The 16,251-nt window shown below is 47.9% G+C and overlaps 1 protein-coding gene across 3 annotated transcripts in view; it reads right to left on the bottom strand.

The window, feature by feature from the left end:
- Positions 1-16,251, bottom strand: part of LOC119953086 (septin-9-like) — a 322,986-nt gene that overhangs the window by 141,658 nt on the left and 165,077 nt on the right. Inside the window, exon 1 of one of the 3 annotated variants that reach the window (XM_038776915.1) lies at positions 13,793-14,081. The exons of the other annotated variants lie outside the window; for them this stretch is intronic. Coding sequence (XP_038632843.1) covers positions 13,793-13,847 — 55 coding nt within the window. The 5' untranslated portion in view covers positions 13,848-14,081. Of the gene's footprint in view, positions 1-13,792; positions 14,082-16,251 lie in introns of those variants that run through there. 3 annotated transcript variants of the gene reach the window in all.

A 16,251-nucleotide genomic window follows, 5' to 3' on the forward strand; every position in this document is an offset into this window, starting at 1 on the left:
GTGCCGCCTTGTCACACTCCAAGTTATTGGTCACGATGAATTAGTATTCTAATGGTGGGGTGAGGGGGAACCCTGGTCACAGAAATTAGGTGATGTCATATAATGCAACATTTCCAGGGTATTATCAGCAAAGCTTCCACAAGGTCAGCAATCTTACTGACATTCTTCATCTCGAGTTCAGTTCTTTAGAGGTCAATAAAACCAGTCTCACCCAGGAATAACCACAATGGCTGCAGTTCACTGAATCTTGTGCCTTTTCAAAATTGAAGTTTTAGTACAATCCCTCACCAAAGGTTTCAACTGTATCGGCAACAAGCACTTGTTTTACTTCAGCTGCCCACTGTCAGCATAACCATGAAGCTCACTTTTTATTTATATTCCTAAAGACTTTGAATTTTTAATCAGCGTTGGGTCCTATTAAAAGGGAAGAGGACCTGTCCTGATCACTACCTGTAAAAATTAAGTTCTAAATATTTGTTTTGGTTGGCGTGTTTCTCGGGAAATTTTAACCTGCTCCTTGGATCATAGTCACCATTTCATTTCGCATTGACCAATGGAAATCTGAACGAATTCACTTCCAATGTTGCTGCTGTAAAATAATGTTCCTCACCCTAAATTGTCTCCTGACGGAAAGAATGGTAGTTTTTACTTTGTTAGAGCAGTCCCTCAAGGAAGCGGGGGTGTAGGGGCAGCACGGTGGCGCAGTGGGTTAGCCCTGTTGTCTCACAGTGCCGAGGTCCCAGGTTCAATCCCGGCTCTGGGTCACTGTCCGTGTGGAGTTTGCACATTCTCCCCGTGTTTGCGTGGGTTTCGCCACCACAGCCCAAAGATGTGCAGGCTAGGTGGATTGGCCATGCTAAATTGGCCCTTAATTGGAAAACATTAATTGGGTGCACTAAATTTATTTTTAAAAAAGTAGGGGTGGATAAAATATCCACCAGAGGCTTAAGTGCAAGAGGAGAATTCTCTCGTGTCTTCCCCAATGAGGTGTGGGTGACCAGTATCACAGAACCATTCCACAAATGCTACCGGTATCTCACTGACACTCGTAACACTTCTACAACTGCAAATAGATAAAATCATACAATCATAAGCACACAAGCAGTACATTCTGCCAATTACACCTGTTTCAAACTCCTCAAGGGAATAGAAAGCATGACGGCCAGTAACAACAATGAAGATCCGTTTTGTTTTATTCTCAACAAAAACAAAATCTAATGATATCACTGCCACCTCAGGTTTCTCTAAGTGACGATCATTTAAGGTGACCGTATTTTGTGCAAACAAAACACTGCAGATGCTGCAAATAGGCCTGAAAATGATGTTTGGCAAATTATTGGCCAGGGCGAAGATCCCTGTGCCGATTTTACTCATGCAATAAAGCACAGATGGAAAAGAAACTCTGCTATTCCCACCTGACCGTGTAAAATCAGTCCTCTGCAAATCAAATTTGTCTTTTCCCTTGAACAATGGTTTCATATAATCTGCTTGGAAATTCAAAATCTAAATCAAACATATTTATCCATCCTAACATCTTCAACACTCAATCCTGTCCCGAGTGCCTTTCATCTGCCATAATCTCTCTCCCATGCAGTGTCCCATGGCGAATCCGTCTACATCTATAACCTCCAAGTTCATTTCCAAGATACATACCTAGTTTTAGGACACAAAAACAAATAACTCAGGAAATAATCCATTTTCAATACGACTCATGTTATTGTGTAGTGCACTTGTAAAATAAATGAAGTTATTTGCCAAACTTGCTTTCTGAATAAAGACCATCAGTAGGATTCTCAGTTCCTGAGACTAAGGGCTGGATTCTCCAATTCTGTGGTTATGTCCGGAGATCCGTCTGGTCTTACGACCAGAAAGTCGTCGGCGCCTCTGCGCCGATGCTCCGCCCGGTCGGGGGCTAGCACCTGCTCTGCGTAAAGACCCGGCTTTATCTGCGGATACGGCCGCAGAATTGCCGGTTTGTGGCCACGCATGGGTACGGTGGCATGGACCCAGCCTGCCAAAACCTGGCCCCCGCTAACTCCCCTCGCCACCCCCAGACCACGCCCACCAGTCCTCTAGCCCTCGCCGAAGCCCCCCCCCACCCACCAACTTTAACGTCTGCGGACGCGAGGTCCCCGAAGGTTGTGAGGACACGTGTCCCACGCTGTTGGTGACTCGGCCGATTGGGGGCGGAGCACCGGGGATGAGCCTGAGGAGACATCCTGAGGCCGTCCATGTGGTGTGCAGCGTACTGCTCGCCAAACGCGAATTCGGCATCGGCAATCGGAGAATCCAGCCCGAAGTGTTGGTGCCGGCGCAGGATTCGTGGGAATTCCACAGTTACAGCAGGCCAAGGCTGGGAACGTTGGCGGCATTGCCCAGGTGCTGGCCGACGTAGCACAGATCCAGAGGGAGGTGGCCCAGCCCTATAGGGAGATGGCACAATCACTGGCTGATGTGACACAGACCCAGAAGGTGGTGGCACAGTCAATGGGTGATATAGAACAGTCCTAGATGGAGACAGTCCATTCCCAGTGCTTTGTGGCTATGAGGTCATGATTGAGACCAGAACAGACCTCCAGGACTGGCAGCGCCAGGTTGCAGGGGAGCCACAGGGGATAGCTCCGCTCGCATCCCCGTCCCCTGGAGCCGCCCGAGGGAGGAGGAGGTGATGGGGCACATGCCAGTGACTCCCGCAGGGGAGGTGGCGCCACACCACCTGGGACACCTAAGCAGCAGCCTGGCCCATCCAGGCCCAGAAGACCTCGGTCACAGGACGGGAATCAGAGCAAGCTGCCTCCACCCCTGATGCACTGTATGGGGGATCCACCAAGGTGCAGTGTTATGGCCCATGAGGCCAGAAAGTTAGACATCAGTTCAGTTTACATGGGTGCAAGGCACAGTTTAGTGGTAGGGGCTAGGGCACGACTCTGTATAAATGTTGTCACATTAAACACCTGTTCACATTGTTATAACCTGCCTCGGTGCTCTGTCAGATGGGTGTGAGGGGTGGGCTGGGCTGGTCACAGAGGGAGTGCGGGGTTGGGGGGGGCAGGAAAATAGGCAGATGTTGTAGGTGGTCTGGGTGGCCTCCCCCAACATTCCCCTGCCCATCCTCGCCCTCCACCGCATTCTCCTCGTCGGACAAGGCTTGCCTTTCATCCTCCTCCTCCATGTCGCCCCTCTGCTGCGCGATGTTGTGAAGGATGCAGCAGGCCGCCACGGTGAGGGCGACCCTCGCAGCGTCATATTGGAAGGCCCCTCATGAACCGCATATCCAGGACCGCTCGATCACAATCCTGGTTGCTGCATAAGAGTTATTGTAGCTTGTGGGGGGCAGGGTGCGCATCTCGAACTTGTCAGAAATCGTCGCCATAGAAATCGACATAGACATAGAACATACAGTGCAGACGGAGGCCATTCGGCCCATCGAGTCTGCACCGACCCACTTAAGCCGTCACTTCCACCCTATCCCCGTAACCCAATAACCCCTCCAAACTTTTTTGGACGCTAAGGGTAATTTATCATGGCCCATCGGCCTAACCTGCATGTCTTTGGACTGTGGGAGGAAACCGGAGCACCCGGAGGAAACCCACGTAGACACGGGGAGAACCTGCAGATTTCGCACAGACCCAGTGACCCAGCAGGGAATCAAACCTGGGACCCTGGCACTGTGAAGCTACAGTGCTATCCACTTGTGCTACCGTGCTGCCCTGACGTTCACACTGCCTGGGTATCGAGCGCAGACGTGTATGATGCACACTGATGGTCACATATCAACTGCACATTCAGAGAGTGGAATCCTCTTCGATTTTTGTAGAACGGCCTGTCATTTGCAGGTGCTCGTAGCGGGACATACATCCTGTCGATCACCCCCTGGACCCAGGACATATTGGCGATGGCAGCGAACCCCGCTGTCCTGGCATCATGGTGGGCTCAGTCCACATTGAAAATGATGTATTGTGCTGACTGGGCATACAGGGCTTCCATGATGGCGCAATGCACCTGTGTACCGAGGTCTGTTAGATTCCAGACAGGACCCATTCCGACCCTGGAAGGACCCAGTGGCGTAATGGTTTAGAGCGACCGTCACCTTGACGGCCACCGGGAGCGGGTGTCCTCCAATATCCATTGTCTATAGGGAGTAAAAGGTCGACATGTTAGCATGGTACGTACCCCCGTGCCCAACCAGGTCCACCAGGCTAAATGGTGGCCCCAGTTGACAGTGCAGGCTCTGCCCCCGCATGCTGCCCCCCGCCCCCACCAAACTCCGCACCCCTGGCGCCTGATGCACTATCAATTACACAAAGACGAGAGTTGGATGCAATCGACGCTTTATTACCCTAAGATGTGTGGCCTCCTACAGCAGCTGGCGAAATGGCTGCTGTATGAGGAGAACACATATTTATACTCCGGCAGGGAACTACCCCCGTACCTGTAGTACAGGGCCTTACCATAAAGCACCTACATCGACATCCTCTATATACAATATATACCTCAGTGGTGACTACCACAGCCCCGTCGTTGCTCAGCACCTTGGGGGCTTCTGCACCTGGCTGCCCTTGCCAGCTGTACACTCCGCAGCCCCCGCCCAGCATACCCGCAGGGGCTACAGTGGGTGTTGCCCCCGAGTGGCAGCATGATGTCCTGCCAGCGGGTGACAGCCAGACAAGGGGATGGTATGGCGGAGGGTGCTGTGTGGAGGCACCCATACGGTTGGTGTCACTCTGCAGAACCAGGGGCCAAAGTAGGTGGTCAAGATGGCTGCCTTGCAGGTAATGGTCCGTGCCCGGGCACCGCCCGAGTCCTTTGTGGTGTGATTGGGGGGGGGGGGGGGGGTGGGAGAGAAGGGGAGGAGGAGTCACCCTTTCCCCACCAGCCCATTCCCTGGTCCCTGGTCACACCCCCCCCCCCCCCCCCCCCCCCGATCGCTCCTCTCGACGCCGGTCTCACGATTTTTGAAAGCGAAAGTGTACTTGGCCCATCAGAGGCCGGAGGCAGAGAATATCGGGTCGGGCCTGTTAATGATATGCAAACAGTGTTTACTGCACGTGCATACTGGACCGCATTGACGCCAATGTCGAGGTGACGGAGAATGGCAATTTGCCGTCAATTCGGCGCACGCCGCAATTTTCGAGCCAATTCTCTTCCCAATTCGTTTCCAATTTTGCCGTTGGCTGACGGAAAATCCCGCCCCGTATTTCAGTGTAACAAGTTTGTTTTTAAACCAGGGAGGCGTCTATGCAGACAGCTGATACAGGGAAGGACAAAGTTTCAAATATCTGGCAGGAAGGAATTTGAAAATTTGATCCTTAAATCCTGAAAAAGTGAAGGCCATAATTAAAAGACTGTAAACATTTAGTACAGTTTTCTTCATTTCTTCAAATGTCTGCCTCAAAATAACGCAAGATGAACGTTTGCAAACAGTGGCGGACGTCAGCTTCACACGCTAAACTAGCTACTGTGGGGCAATTATACTTTTTGTTGGGCTTATCGGCATACCATCAGACCACCCGACAAGGGTTTCCTCTTTGTCTGTCTTTCTCCTTCCTTTATTTTCTCTCGTTCTTACTGAAAATCTGACCAGAGATTTGGAGAGGAGATATCTTTAGGAGAAAATCAATGCAGATTAAGAGAAAGGGAATGCATGGTATGTCAGTACAACATCACAGTTATGGGTTGTCAAGGCAAATTATTTCTGCTCACTCCAACTTACCCTCAATAATTTGAAATGAAAGGGAATTCACATTTGTGGAGTAGATCACATTCTGGCCTGGCTTCATTCTATAGTCATTTAATGGTTACAGTTCATGCAATGGACTACTTCATGGAATATACACTGCAGAAGGAGGCCATTCGGCACATCGAGTCTACACCAGCCCTTGAAAGAGCACCCTACTTAAGTCCACACCTCCACCCTATCCCCGTAACTCAGTAATCCCACCGAACCCTTCGGACACTAAGGAGCAATTTAGCCTGGTCAACCCACCTAACCCGCACATCTTTGGACTGTGGGAGGAAACTGGAGCAATCATTCTCCACACAGACAGTCATCCGAGGCCGAATTGAACCGGGAGCAGTGCTAACTATGTAAATCATGTTCCCAAGTCCCAGGTTTGGAGAGACTTTGGGCTGGATTTTCCATTTAGCAGACCGGTGAGGGGCTAGCAATCACGCCGGGTGAAACTCCCGGCTCCCGCACCAAACACGGCTGGGCCCGTGGCCGTGCATGTGCACGGCGACAACCTGCAGCATTTGCGTTGCACAACATAGCGCTGGCCTTGCGTGGACCTGATCTGCCAAATGCTGCACCCCCCCCCCCCCCCCCCCCCCCACCCCCCGGGCAGGCCACAGGGATTCTCTGTTGCCCGATGCTGATATCGTAATCGGCGATCCGGACGGAAAATCCCTTCCGACGCCCAAATCTGGGGCAGTGCCGGTTTGACACCGGTTTTCCATTCTACGCCCCATCCTAAATGGCGTCATTGTCTTGTGCGGCGCACGCCGTTGGAACAGCATTGGCGTGTCATCGGAAGGCTCTCTCCGATGCTTCGCACCTGCTAGGCCGAGTTCCCAACTGCGCGGTTGGGAACCTGGCATGGCAGCCATGGACTGAGTCCAGCACCGCCACAGTCAGCCAGGAGCCGTGCTGCTGGCCGGGGGAGGGGGGGCTTCCACAATGTCGGGGGGGGGGGGGGGGGGGGGGGCGGAATATTTGGCAGATCGGGTCCGCGCAAGGCCAGTGCTATGTTGTGCAACGCGAATGCTGCAGGTTGTCGCCGTGCACATGCACGGCCAAGGGCCCAGCCGTTTTTGCCCGGATCGCTGATTACGATATCAGCATCAGGCAACAGAGAATCCCACCCTATGTTCTCCCACCGGAGGTGAATTGGAACGGATTTGCACTCCCAGCTCAGGACGTATGCCTCGCCATACAAATTTATATATATGGTGAGGGACACTAGGAATACGAGCGATACTAGGAATTCCTGAGCGAATCACACTATCAGGCCACCAGTTTGAGCTGGAAACTTGATGCAATGTCCTGCGGTTAGCCACCCACCTTCCCCTGCATCACAAAGCAACCCCCACTAAAGATTCAGCCCCCCCCCACCCTTCCCCATAGTAAGGGGAAGGGGGGTAGCCCGACCTGACCCGCCCATCCCCTGAATAGGGAGATCTCCCCCCAGATTCAACAACACTCAACACCATCCAGGATAAAGCAGCCCACCTTGATTGGCATACCATCCACAAACATTCACTCCTTCCACCACTGATGCACAGTGGTAGCAGTGTGTACCATCTACAAGATGCACTGCAGGAACTCACCAAGACTCCTTAAACGGCACCTTCCAAACTCGACTGGAATAACTATTTGATTAAACCGGAGCATTGATTCTAGGAATTAATGTCTGACACCTTGAAGGAAAGATACTGGGCAGGATTCTCCGATCCAGCGGCGGAGTGTTGACCACGGCGTCAGCAGGCCGCTGGGAGCAGCGATCCTGCGCCGCGCAAGGGGCCAGCATGGCACTGGAGCGCTTTACGCAACTCCAGCTGCTAATACGGGCACCAGCATTGGCGGTGCGGGTCTGCGTATGCGCGCCACGGGCGCGGGTCCGCGCATGCATGTGGGTTTCCTTCTCCGCACTGGCCCCGGCGCAACATAGTGGAGACCTACAGGGGCCCGGCGCAGAGGAACATAGGAACGGTAGGACTCGATCGCGGGCCAGACCACCGTGGAGGCCCCCCCGGAGTCAGATCCCCCCCCATACCAGGCCGCCCCCCCCCCCCCCCCATACCAGGCCGCCCCCCCCCCCCGGCGCAGCCAGAACGCCGAGGTCCTGCCGGGTAGGACCACACAAAAACGACGCCGGCGGGACACGGCCGAAATTTCCGGGCACTCGGCCCATCAACTGGTCGCCGGAGAATCAGCGGGCCTGCGTCGAAGCGGCATTGCGGAATTTGCGCCCCCCCCCCCCCCCCCCCACCCCCCCATCCCCCGTCAATTCTCCAATCCAGCATGGGATCAGAGAATCCCGCCCACTATTCTTTTCCTCCATGGGAACCAGGATGAGTACAACACTGATGGAATACACAATTAATTTAAAATTCCTTGTACAATTATATGTAAGAATTTCTAAAATAAATAGCAGAAAATACTGGCAGGAAGTATCTCAATTGTTTACATTGCACATGGCGATTCACCCTGAGGTTCTGGCTTAAAATTGAAGGACTAGAAATATAATGCATAAATTGAAAATACAGTTAATTTAGCAAGGGTGCATTGTGTTGAAACAAAATTGCCTTTTGTTACTAATTTCCACAAATGTCAACACCTATTTGACGTGTTGGGCAGTGTAGACTTGTGAAGCTAACATATGCCGCCAACACTGAATAAGGTTCAACACTATTTTATTAACTACTTATAAAATAATAGATATACGTGACGGTGAGTTTAAACGATGCTAGTTTAACTAGAGACCTGTGCCTGTCCGAACCAGTTGAATCTCTCAGCGCGTGGTACGAGTCTGTACTAAACTTGATAAGCTCTTGTGCATCTGAGAGGCAGCATCCAGAATGAGCGGGAAAAGTGATGCCCTCTGCCTTTATAGTGCGTGTGTTCTAACTGGTGATTGGCTGCGGTGTTTGTGCATGTTGATTGGTCCTAGTGTATGTCCATCAGTATGTGTCTGCACCATGATATACTGGTGTATATTATGACACTATTCTTTACAAAATTCTTGTCCGTTGTTGATTCTCTTCCTGCACCTAGCGGTCCACAAGGCAGGCATCATCTCTTCGCATAGTGAGATTTTTCGTGAACACGGATAACTTGAGGGGGCACCATAGCTAACCAAGTGTGTCTCCCAATCTTACCGCCTACCATTAGCATGCATTGGAAAGATTTTGCAGGATGATACTCAACCTGACATGTTACGAACTCATCTTTCTTGGCCATCATGGGCAGGTTGGGCTAAAGGGCCTATTCCCATGCTGCAAACCTCCAGGACTCATCAAGTTCTGGTGTGGGATTCGAACCCAGAGCTTCTGGATCAGGTGGGGGGACGCTACCCACTGCACCACAAGACCTCCCTGTCCCATACTGCACACTTTTAGATAATTTTTCAATTTAAAAAATCAAGCTTCTCCAAGCTAAAACAGAAAAGGATGTTTTGAACATTTTGAACATCTTACTGGTTACAGATCATGAGGAGCTTTCGGTAATTAAAACCCGAGAAGGGCAATAAATGCTGGCCTAGCCAACGATGTCCACATTCCCGGAACTATAAATCTATTCAGTTTCCAATGTTGTAGGTTTAAGATAATTATTGATTATTGTGACACTCTGGTCTGTCAGCTGCAAAGACCCCACAGGCCCTGCCAGACAAGCACAAGCCTTGCCAGATAAGCACTCAATGTTCTGGCATTTCTGCCCCTATTCTGTTCTTTAGACCAGTTTCAGAGCTTGGCACTTCTTCCTTGTTTTTAAACAACCTTGATGTCACAAACTGACAGGCTCCAATAAGCATCTACAGAAAGATCTTAGAAGCAACATAATGTTAAATGTAACTAGCTCCAGATGTTTTGATGTTGAATATGAAGCGAGGTCACTTTACTGAACTAGGGTTACCTTGGAATTAAAACAAAAACACTTAACAGATCTCACAGCATCTGCGGAGACAATGTCAATGTTCCAGATCTTCAGAGCGTCACAGATCTGAAACATTAATTAACAGGGTTTCTCCCTCTAGCAATGCTGCCAGACTGGCTGAGTATATTCAGCAGATTGTGCTTTTATTTAAGATTCCAATGATCAGCAGCATGTTGCTTTTGTATTAGCGTTAACTTGGACAATCAGTAATTTAACATCAGTGTGCACAGAAGGTATCAGATACATGGAAACATGTGATTAGTTCTGAGGAGATGCACAGGGGTGTTCCAGAAAGTGCAGTGCAGTTTTGGGGGGCGGGGGTGTGAAGAGGGGGCAGGGGAATGAGTAAAGGGGAGCAGCAGAAAACAGATAAAAAGGGCAGCACGGTGGGTTAGCCCTGTTGCCTCACGTCGCCGAGGTCCCAGGTTTGATCCCGGCTCTGGAGTTGTGGAGTTTGCACATTCTCCCAGTGTTTGCGTGGGTTTTGCCCCCACAACCCAAAAATGTGCAGGCGAGGTGGATTGGTCACACTAAATTGTGCCTTAATTGGAAAAAAAATTAATTGGGTACTCTAAATTTCTAAAAAAAAAAGAAAATGGATAAGAATTTACCATTAATTTGACCCTTCAATTGAACTACCCCCTGTAATTGTACAGCCGATATGGATGTCTTAGGCAAAATACCCAAGTTTGTTCACAGTGCACCAACGAGCTAGTTGGAACCTCACATCAGGCTGCAAAATCAATGGTTTGCAAATTGATAGTTTTAATCTGGTGCTTAAAATGGAGGAGTAAGAGTATGAGAATAAAGAAGACGAGGAAGGAAGGGGTGTTACAGTCCAATGGAGGCATGCGTGCACATCTTTGGCTGCGTGGGTTTCCTCCGGGTGCTCCAGTAGACGTGCTTGTTAGGTGAATTGGACATTCTGAATTCACCCTCAGTATGCCCGAACAGGCGCCGAAGTGTGACAACCAGGGGATTTTCACAGAGACACATAAAAAAGATTATAAGAAAGACCTGTAGCCTGAGGTCATGACTGACCACCACCATATGGAAAATAAAAACATACCTCTGATGGAGTTTGCAATCTGATTGTATGCATCCCTCGTGTGGGTAAAACAACTAGCAAATACAGTTATTTCCTACAATTGTTTTTACAAAACTTATTTTGGGTTATAGGTTTCTGTAACGACTGCCATTTATTCTCTACTCTAGTTGCTTTGAAGGTGGTGGTGGACTCCCTGAAACTGCAAGTAGCTCCGTGGTTCATCGGAGCAGCTCAGACATTCCAGGGAACAATTACATCTATGTCTGACTAGAGTCACATATAGACACAACCTGGTAATGGCAGCAAGTATCCTTCCCTAAAGAATATTACAACTATTTCAATGGAAAGGAAAACTGGGTGGTTTGTATAATAGACATCTGACCTACAACCCCAGTATTATACTCCCGTGGTAAATTGAAAACTAACATGAAAATCCTCAACCAAATCTCATCTCACTTCCTTGACAACCATGGTGGGTCATTTAAGTTGCTTGCTCTCAGAATTGGTCCACCTAACCTAATGCCCAGACGAATCCAGAGTACTGTTCATTCTTCATCAGAGCCCAAGCAACTCAAATGTTGAAAAAGGGGGAAATGTTTTATTTTTTTATTTTAAATCAATATATACTTTTTTAAGCAATGTTTTTTTCTTTGAAATGGACTCCATGTTATAGACACAATAAAGGCACTATATTCAGGGAATATAGGGAACTGAACACGTGTTTCTAATGACTCAGTGCCTACTTGGCTCGTTTGGTAACACTGACTTTCTGAGGAAGGATGTTCTTGCTCTTGAGGGAGTGCAGCGAAGGTTTACCAGACTGATTCCAGGGATGGCGGGACTGTCATATGAGGAGAGATTTACTAGGTTAGAATTGTTCTCACTGGAGTTCAGAAGAATGAGGTGGGAGGGGCGATCTCATGGAGACTTATAAAATTCTAACAGGACTGGACAGTGTAGATGCAGGGAGGATGTTCCCGATGGTGGGTGTGTCCAGAACCAGGGGGTCACAATCTGAGGATTCAGAGTGAACCGTTTTGGACAGAGATGAGGAGATATTTCTTCACCCAGAGTGGTGAGCCTGTGGAATTCATTACCACAGGAAGTAGTTGATGCGAAAACATTGAATATATTCAAGAGATGGCTAGATATAGCACTTGGGGAGAATGGGATCAAAGGTTATGGGGGGAAAGCAGGATTAAGCTATTATAGAACATATAGAACAGTACAGCACAGAACAGGCCCTTCGGCCCTCAATGTTGTGCCGAGCCATGATCACCCTACTCAAACCCACGTATCCACCCTATACCCGTAACCCAACAACCCCCCCCTTAACCTTACTTTTATTAGCACACTACGGGCAATTTAGCATGGCCAATCCACCTAACCCGCACATCTTTGGACTGTGGGAGGAAACCGGAGCACCCGGAGGAAACCCACGCACACAGGGGGAGGATGTGCAGACTCCACACAGACAGTGACCCAGCCGGGAATCGAACCTGGGACCCTGGAGCTGTGAAGCATTTATGCTAACCACCATGCTACCCTGCTGCCCCCCATGCTACCCCATTATTGAGTTGGATGATCAGCCATGATTGTGATAAATGGCGTAGCAGGCTCGAAGGGCCAAAATGCCTCATCCTGCTCCTATCTTCTATGTATCTATGAATCTAGAATGTATGTGATTACTTAAGGTATATGATTTAAAGTCATATTCCATGACTTGGTCGATACTTCGGTGCAGGGATAATGTAACAACATCAGAGGTGTTTGCACATTGGAAGAAACGTCGAAGCAAGACTGTGTCTGTTAAGAGTTAAGGAAAGTGTGACCTTGAAAATATAAATACAATATGTATACATATTTGCACATACCTCCACACAGACGCATTTAGTTTTGACACTAATATTTCACAAGCCTAGTCACTTGTGTTGCTAAGTGGCAATTGGCAAGTTTCACTTACTGACTCATTCGGTGGTTGAAAAGGCCTGTAGCCAAACAGTGTAGCCTTGTATTATGCCAAGGTCATCAATCAATAAGTGAAGTAACTTAACTAAGTATTCACTTGAACAAAAGTAACAATTAAGAACAAGCACAAATTCAACACTCAATGAGCTCCTGGCGAGGTGCAATTTGCTGCTGCCTGTACTGGCCACTGTCTGCCAGCAAAAAGTCAGTGATGACGTCCGAGATTGTTTAACTCTTGTTGTGATACAAAATAAATAAGTTGGAACGAAGCATGTCTCCCAGAACAGAACCGGCATGACAACTGAGCACCCCACTTCCAAATCTCCACCCTTCGCCCAGCTTCCATGTAATCTCAGGGGCTGCCCAGTTTCCAGCTATTGTAGATGCTCTGTATCCCAAGATCACAAAGACGTGCGGGAGGGAGGAATACCCATCCGCTCCGACAAAGCTCAGCTGCTTTCAAGTCTGGCAAAATAAACAAGCTCCGAATTGCAATGTGCTGGAGAGGATTCCCTATGATGTGGCCGAGGGGAAACGCTGCACGTTCAAGAAACGGACCATCTCCCCATTTCCTGTTCTTTCAAATACTTTGCTTGGCACATTGCACAGAAAGAAAGCAGAGGCCACATAACAACGATGATATGTTAGCTGGAGTCTCCTTGCAGGGAAGTTTGTGTTTGGACGAAAAATGTCAGGCGTCAGAGCAGAATACCAAGGAATGACAGGCTGCCTGCGAAGGATTAAACAGCATTATTGCCCCCCCCCCCCCATACACACACACACACACACACACACAGTTTGATGGATTTCACAGAGACCACCGTTTTAAACAGATTTGAGTTCTTCGTTTAAAGCAAAGGTCTACAGTTAACAGGGTATTTAACACTGCAGAACAACCACACAAAGTTGGTGCAGTTTATTTAAACTCTGATCTCTGATCTGATACGCGTGAGCTGAGAAGTAAACATAATCTACTTATAAATTATCAGTGTCAACAGATACACTCAAGAGTTAAACAAAAACACAAAGACCCATTGCCTCGCATGTCACCTTGGCGTTCCGCATGTCCAGCGCATACATCACAAAAACTAGTCACAGGTATCAATTAGAATAGAGTCACAAACCTTCGAAATCTGAAATAATTCCCTCCAATTGGTCATTGACTGATATGTCAGACATCTTCCCCAAATACTTGCCGACCCTGCTTTAGTCTCACTCCAGTTACAGATCCCCCAAAATAACTTGCAACGCAGTCCCAGCAGCCTGTGTCTTTAGAGCTGAAAGAATCAATGTTTGGTCTTCGCTACTTATTGAAAAAAAAACTTTTTGGGGGGGGCTTTAGTGAGGGTTGGCTGCACCGAACCACCGCAAAAGCCAACCAAAAGGCAAAAAAAAAAGAGGCATGCAGGATGAATGGATAAGACCAACCCCCCTTACTCGCAGAGGAACTGGCTCGGGATTGCAACTGGCTGAATGAGATGCCTATCAAAAGGCTGTGGATTGTGGTTCAACACTCTGACGGAAAGCAGCAGCTTGGGGGCAGCACTGTGCAGCTGCCGAGGGCAGGTTATTGTTTCTGGTACAAATGCTTCAAGATGCACAACAAGGTCGCTGCTGTAAAAAGAGATGGAGTGGCATTGCATAAATGTACAATCTCCGACCCAAATCGCTTGCCGCTGCTGGACGGTATTGCAGTGAACAATCAATATTTTGAGACTGCAAAGAGCATCCAGTTCTCGAGTTATATTTATGCACATTCGTCACATCCTATTGACCTCAAATCATGAACCTGATTAATGAGAAACAAGAATGCATCCGTTCCTTCAGAGTTACTTGGAAGTGTATAATCTGACATCTACTGCTTTAGAAAGAACAAGATGATTTTATTTTTGATCTGATAACATTTTGTCTCCTCATTACACTGCGCTGTTGAGGTAAATTTTGAAATTTCCTAAATCTCCCACAAACCACTGAAATGGTCTGATCCCACACATTGAGCACACGCCACAAACAAACATGCTCATGTATATAAAATACAAGAGTTAAATCCCATTGATTTAATAATAGCTTGGTAGTATCTTAAATACTCAGTTACCGATGTTATTCATTTACAGAATTCAATTAGAATCACAAGGTGATTCAAAATACAGGACTCAACAATCAGCTTCAATGGAAATATGGCAGAATAATTCTCTGGATATTGTCTTTGGGAGAATGTCCATTGTTCTGGCCTGTAGCACACAGCTAATCACGAAGTAACGGCGAAACCAGTAACGTCTTGCCTCTTGCTGATACAAAACCATCTCGATGATCAAAACAACAAAGCAGGGCCATTTGGCAAGAGGCATGGAAAACAAAGTAAGCCAGGCTAAGCACTGTTTTCCTGAGTACTCCTGCTTAACTTAGTGTAAATATTATGCAGCTGTATAGGTAGTTTCCAAAGTTGACCATGTATCTCTTAGTCAAAATACCTTTTGTGTAGGTTGCATTCTTTGTGTACAAGATTGATAGCTTTCATATTTATATCTTTTGGTGCTTTTCCTTTTGTAACTTTTATGTTCAATCAGTTATCTCATGCTTTAATCTTTCCTGCAGGGCAAATAGGTTCACTATGTCATGAAAGGGCAATTCTGGTTGCAGGATACCTTCCCGGTCTTTTACCACTACTCAATGAATGACTTAGACTGTTGATCCTGAGTTATACCTGATCAACATTTCATAAAGCCCACCGAGTTTAGTTGAGCAAATGTGAAGAGTTTCCAAATTATTATGGAAAATGTAGTTTTATCTGATCAACTTCCAGAGGAAGCTGCTTAAAACATGTTCAAAACAGCAGAGGGAGGAAGCAATGACCTTCCCGTCAGTGCATCTATCTAACTGCTTTGATATTCCTTCGGTCATTGGTCCCTGTTACTCTGTTCTTTGGATCCTCAAACTGTTTGTTTTCTAACTGCCCCACAGATTGTGGATTTTGGGAATTGCTTTGCGTTGTATAGTCATGGCTCCCAGGAAATGTCAGAATGGCTCAAGCTCACTTCACACAAAAAGTGAATGGTCCAGACACTGAACCATTCACTGAATGATGGTCTCCTCTCTTCACAAACCATGAATTTCCCATGTATAGTAAAGTGTTGACAGAAGGGGGATGCTGATATACGAAGTAGATGATGTACCACTGACATGGTCAATAAGGGGTTGGTTGTGAGAGAGGTTGGAATCATGCCTTGGAGCAATGTGCCTACTCTGTAACCTCTAGATGTAGTAACAACAAACAAGTGTTTAGCAGGCATCAGAGTATATTTACAGTCTGTCGAAGAATCAAGTCCCACGCTTAGAGTCCAAAATAGAAGGACATATCTCAGAATATGCTGGCAGCAGTGGAGACCTCGATGTAAAAGACAGATTGGTGTTATCAAAGGAACCACAGAGTTAGAAACTTTTGAAAGCAGCTCTTAAAAAGAAAAAGAATCGGCGGTGTGAGGCGGAACACAGGAGCAACGTAAAGATGGCTGTACCTGGTGAACGATCCCTGCCCTTGCCTCACCCTTAAGAGCGGTCAGCATTGGCAGCAGTGGAAATGCCA

The sequence above is a fragment of the Scyliorhinus canicula genome, chromosome 18 (assembly GCF_902713615.1).
Source record: "Scyliorhinus canicula chromosome 18, sScyCan1.1, whole genome shotgun sequence".
NCBI lineage: Eukaryota > Metazoa > Chordata > Chondrichthyes > Carcharhiniformes > Scyliorhinidae > Scyliorhinus > Scyliorhinus canicula.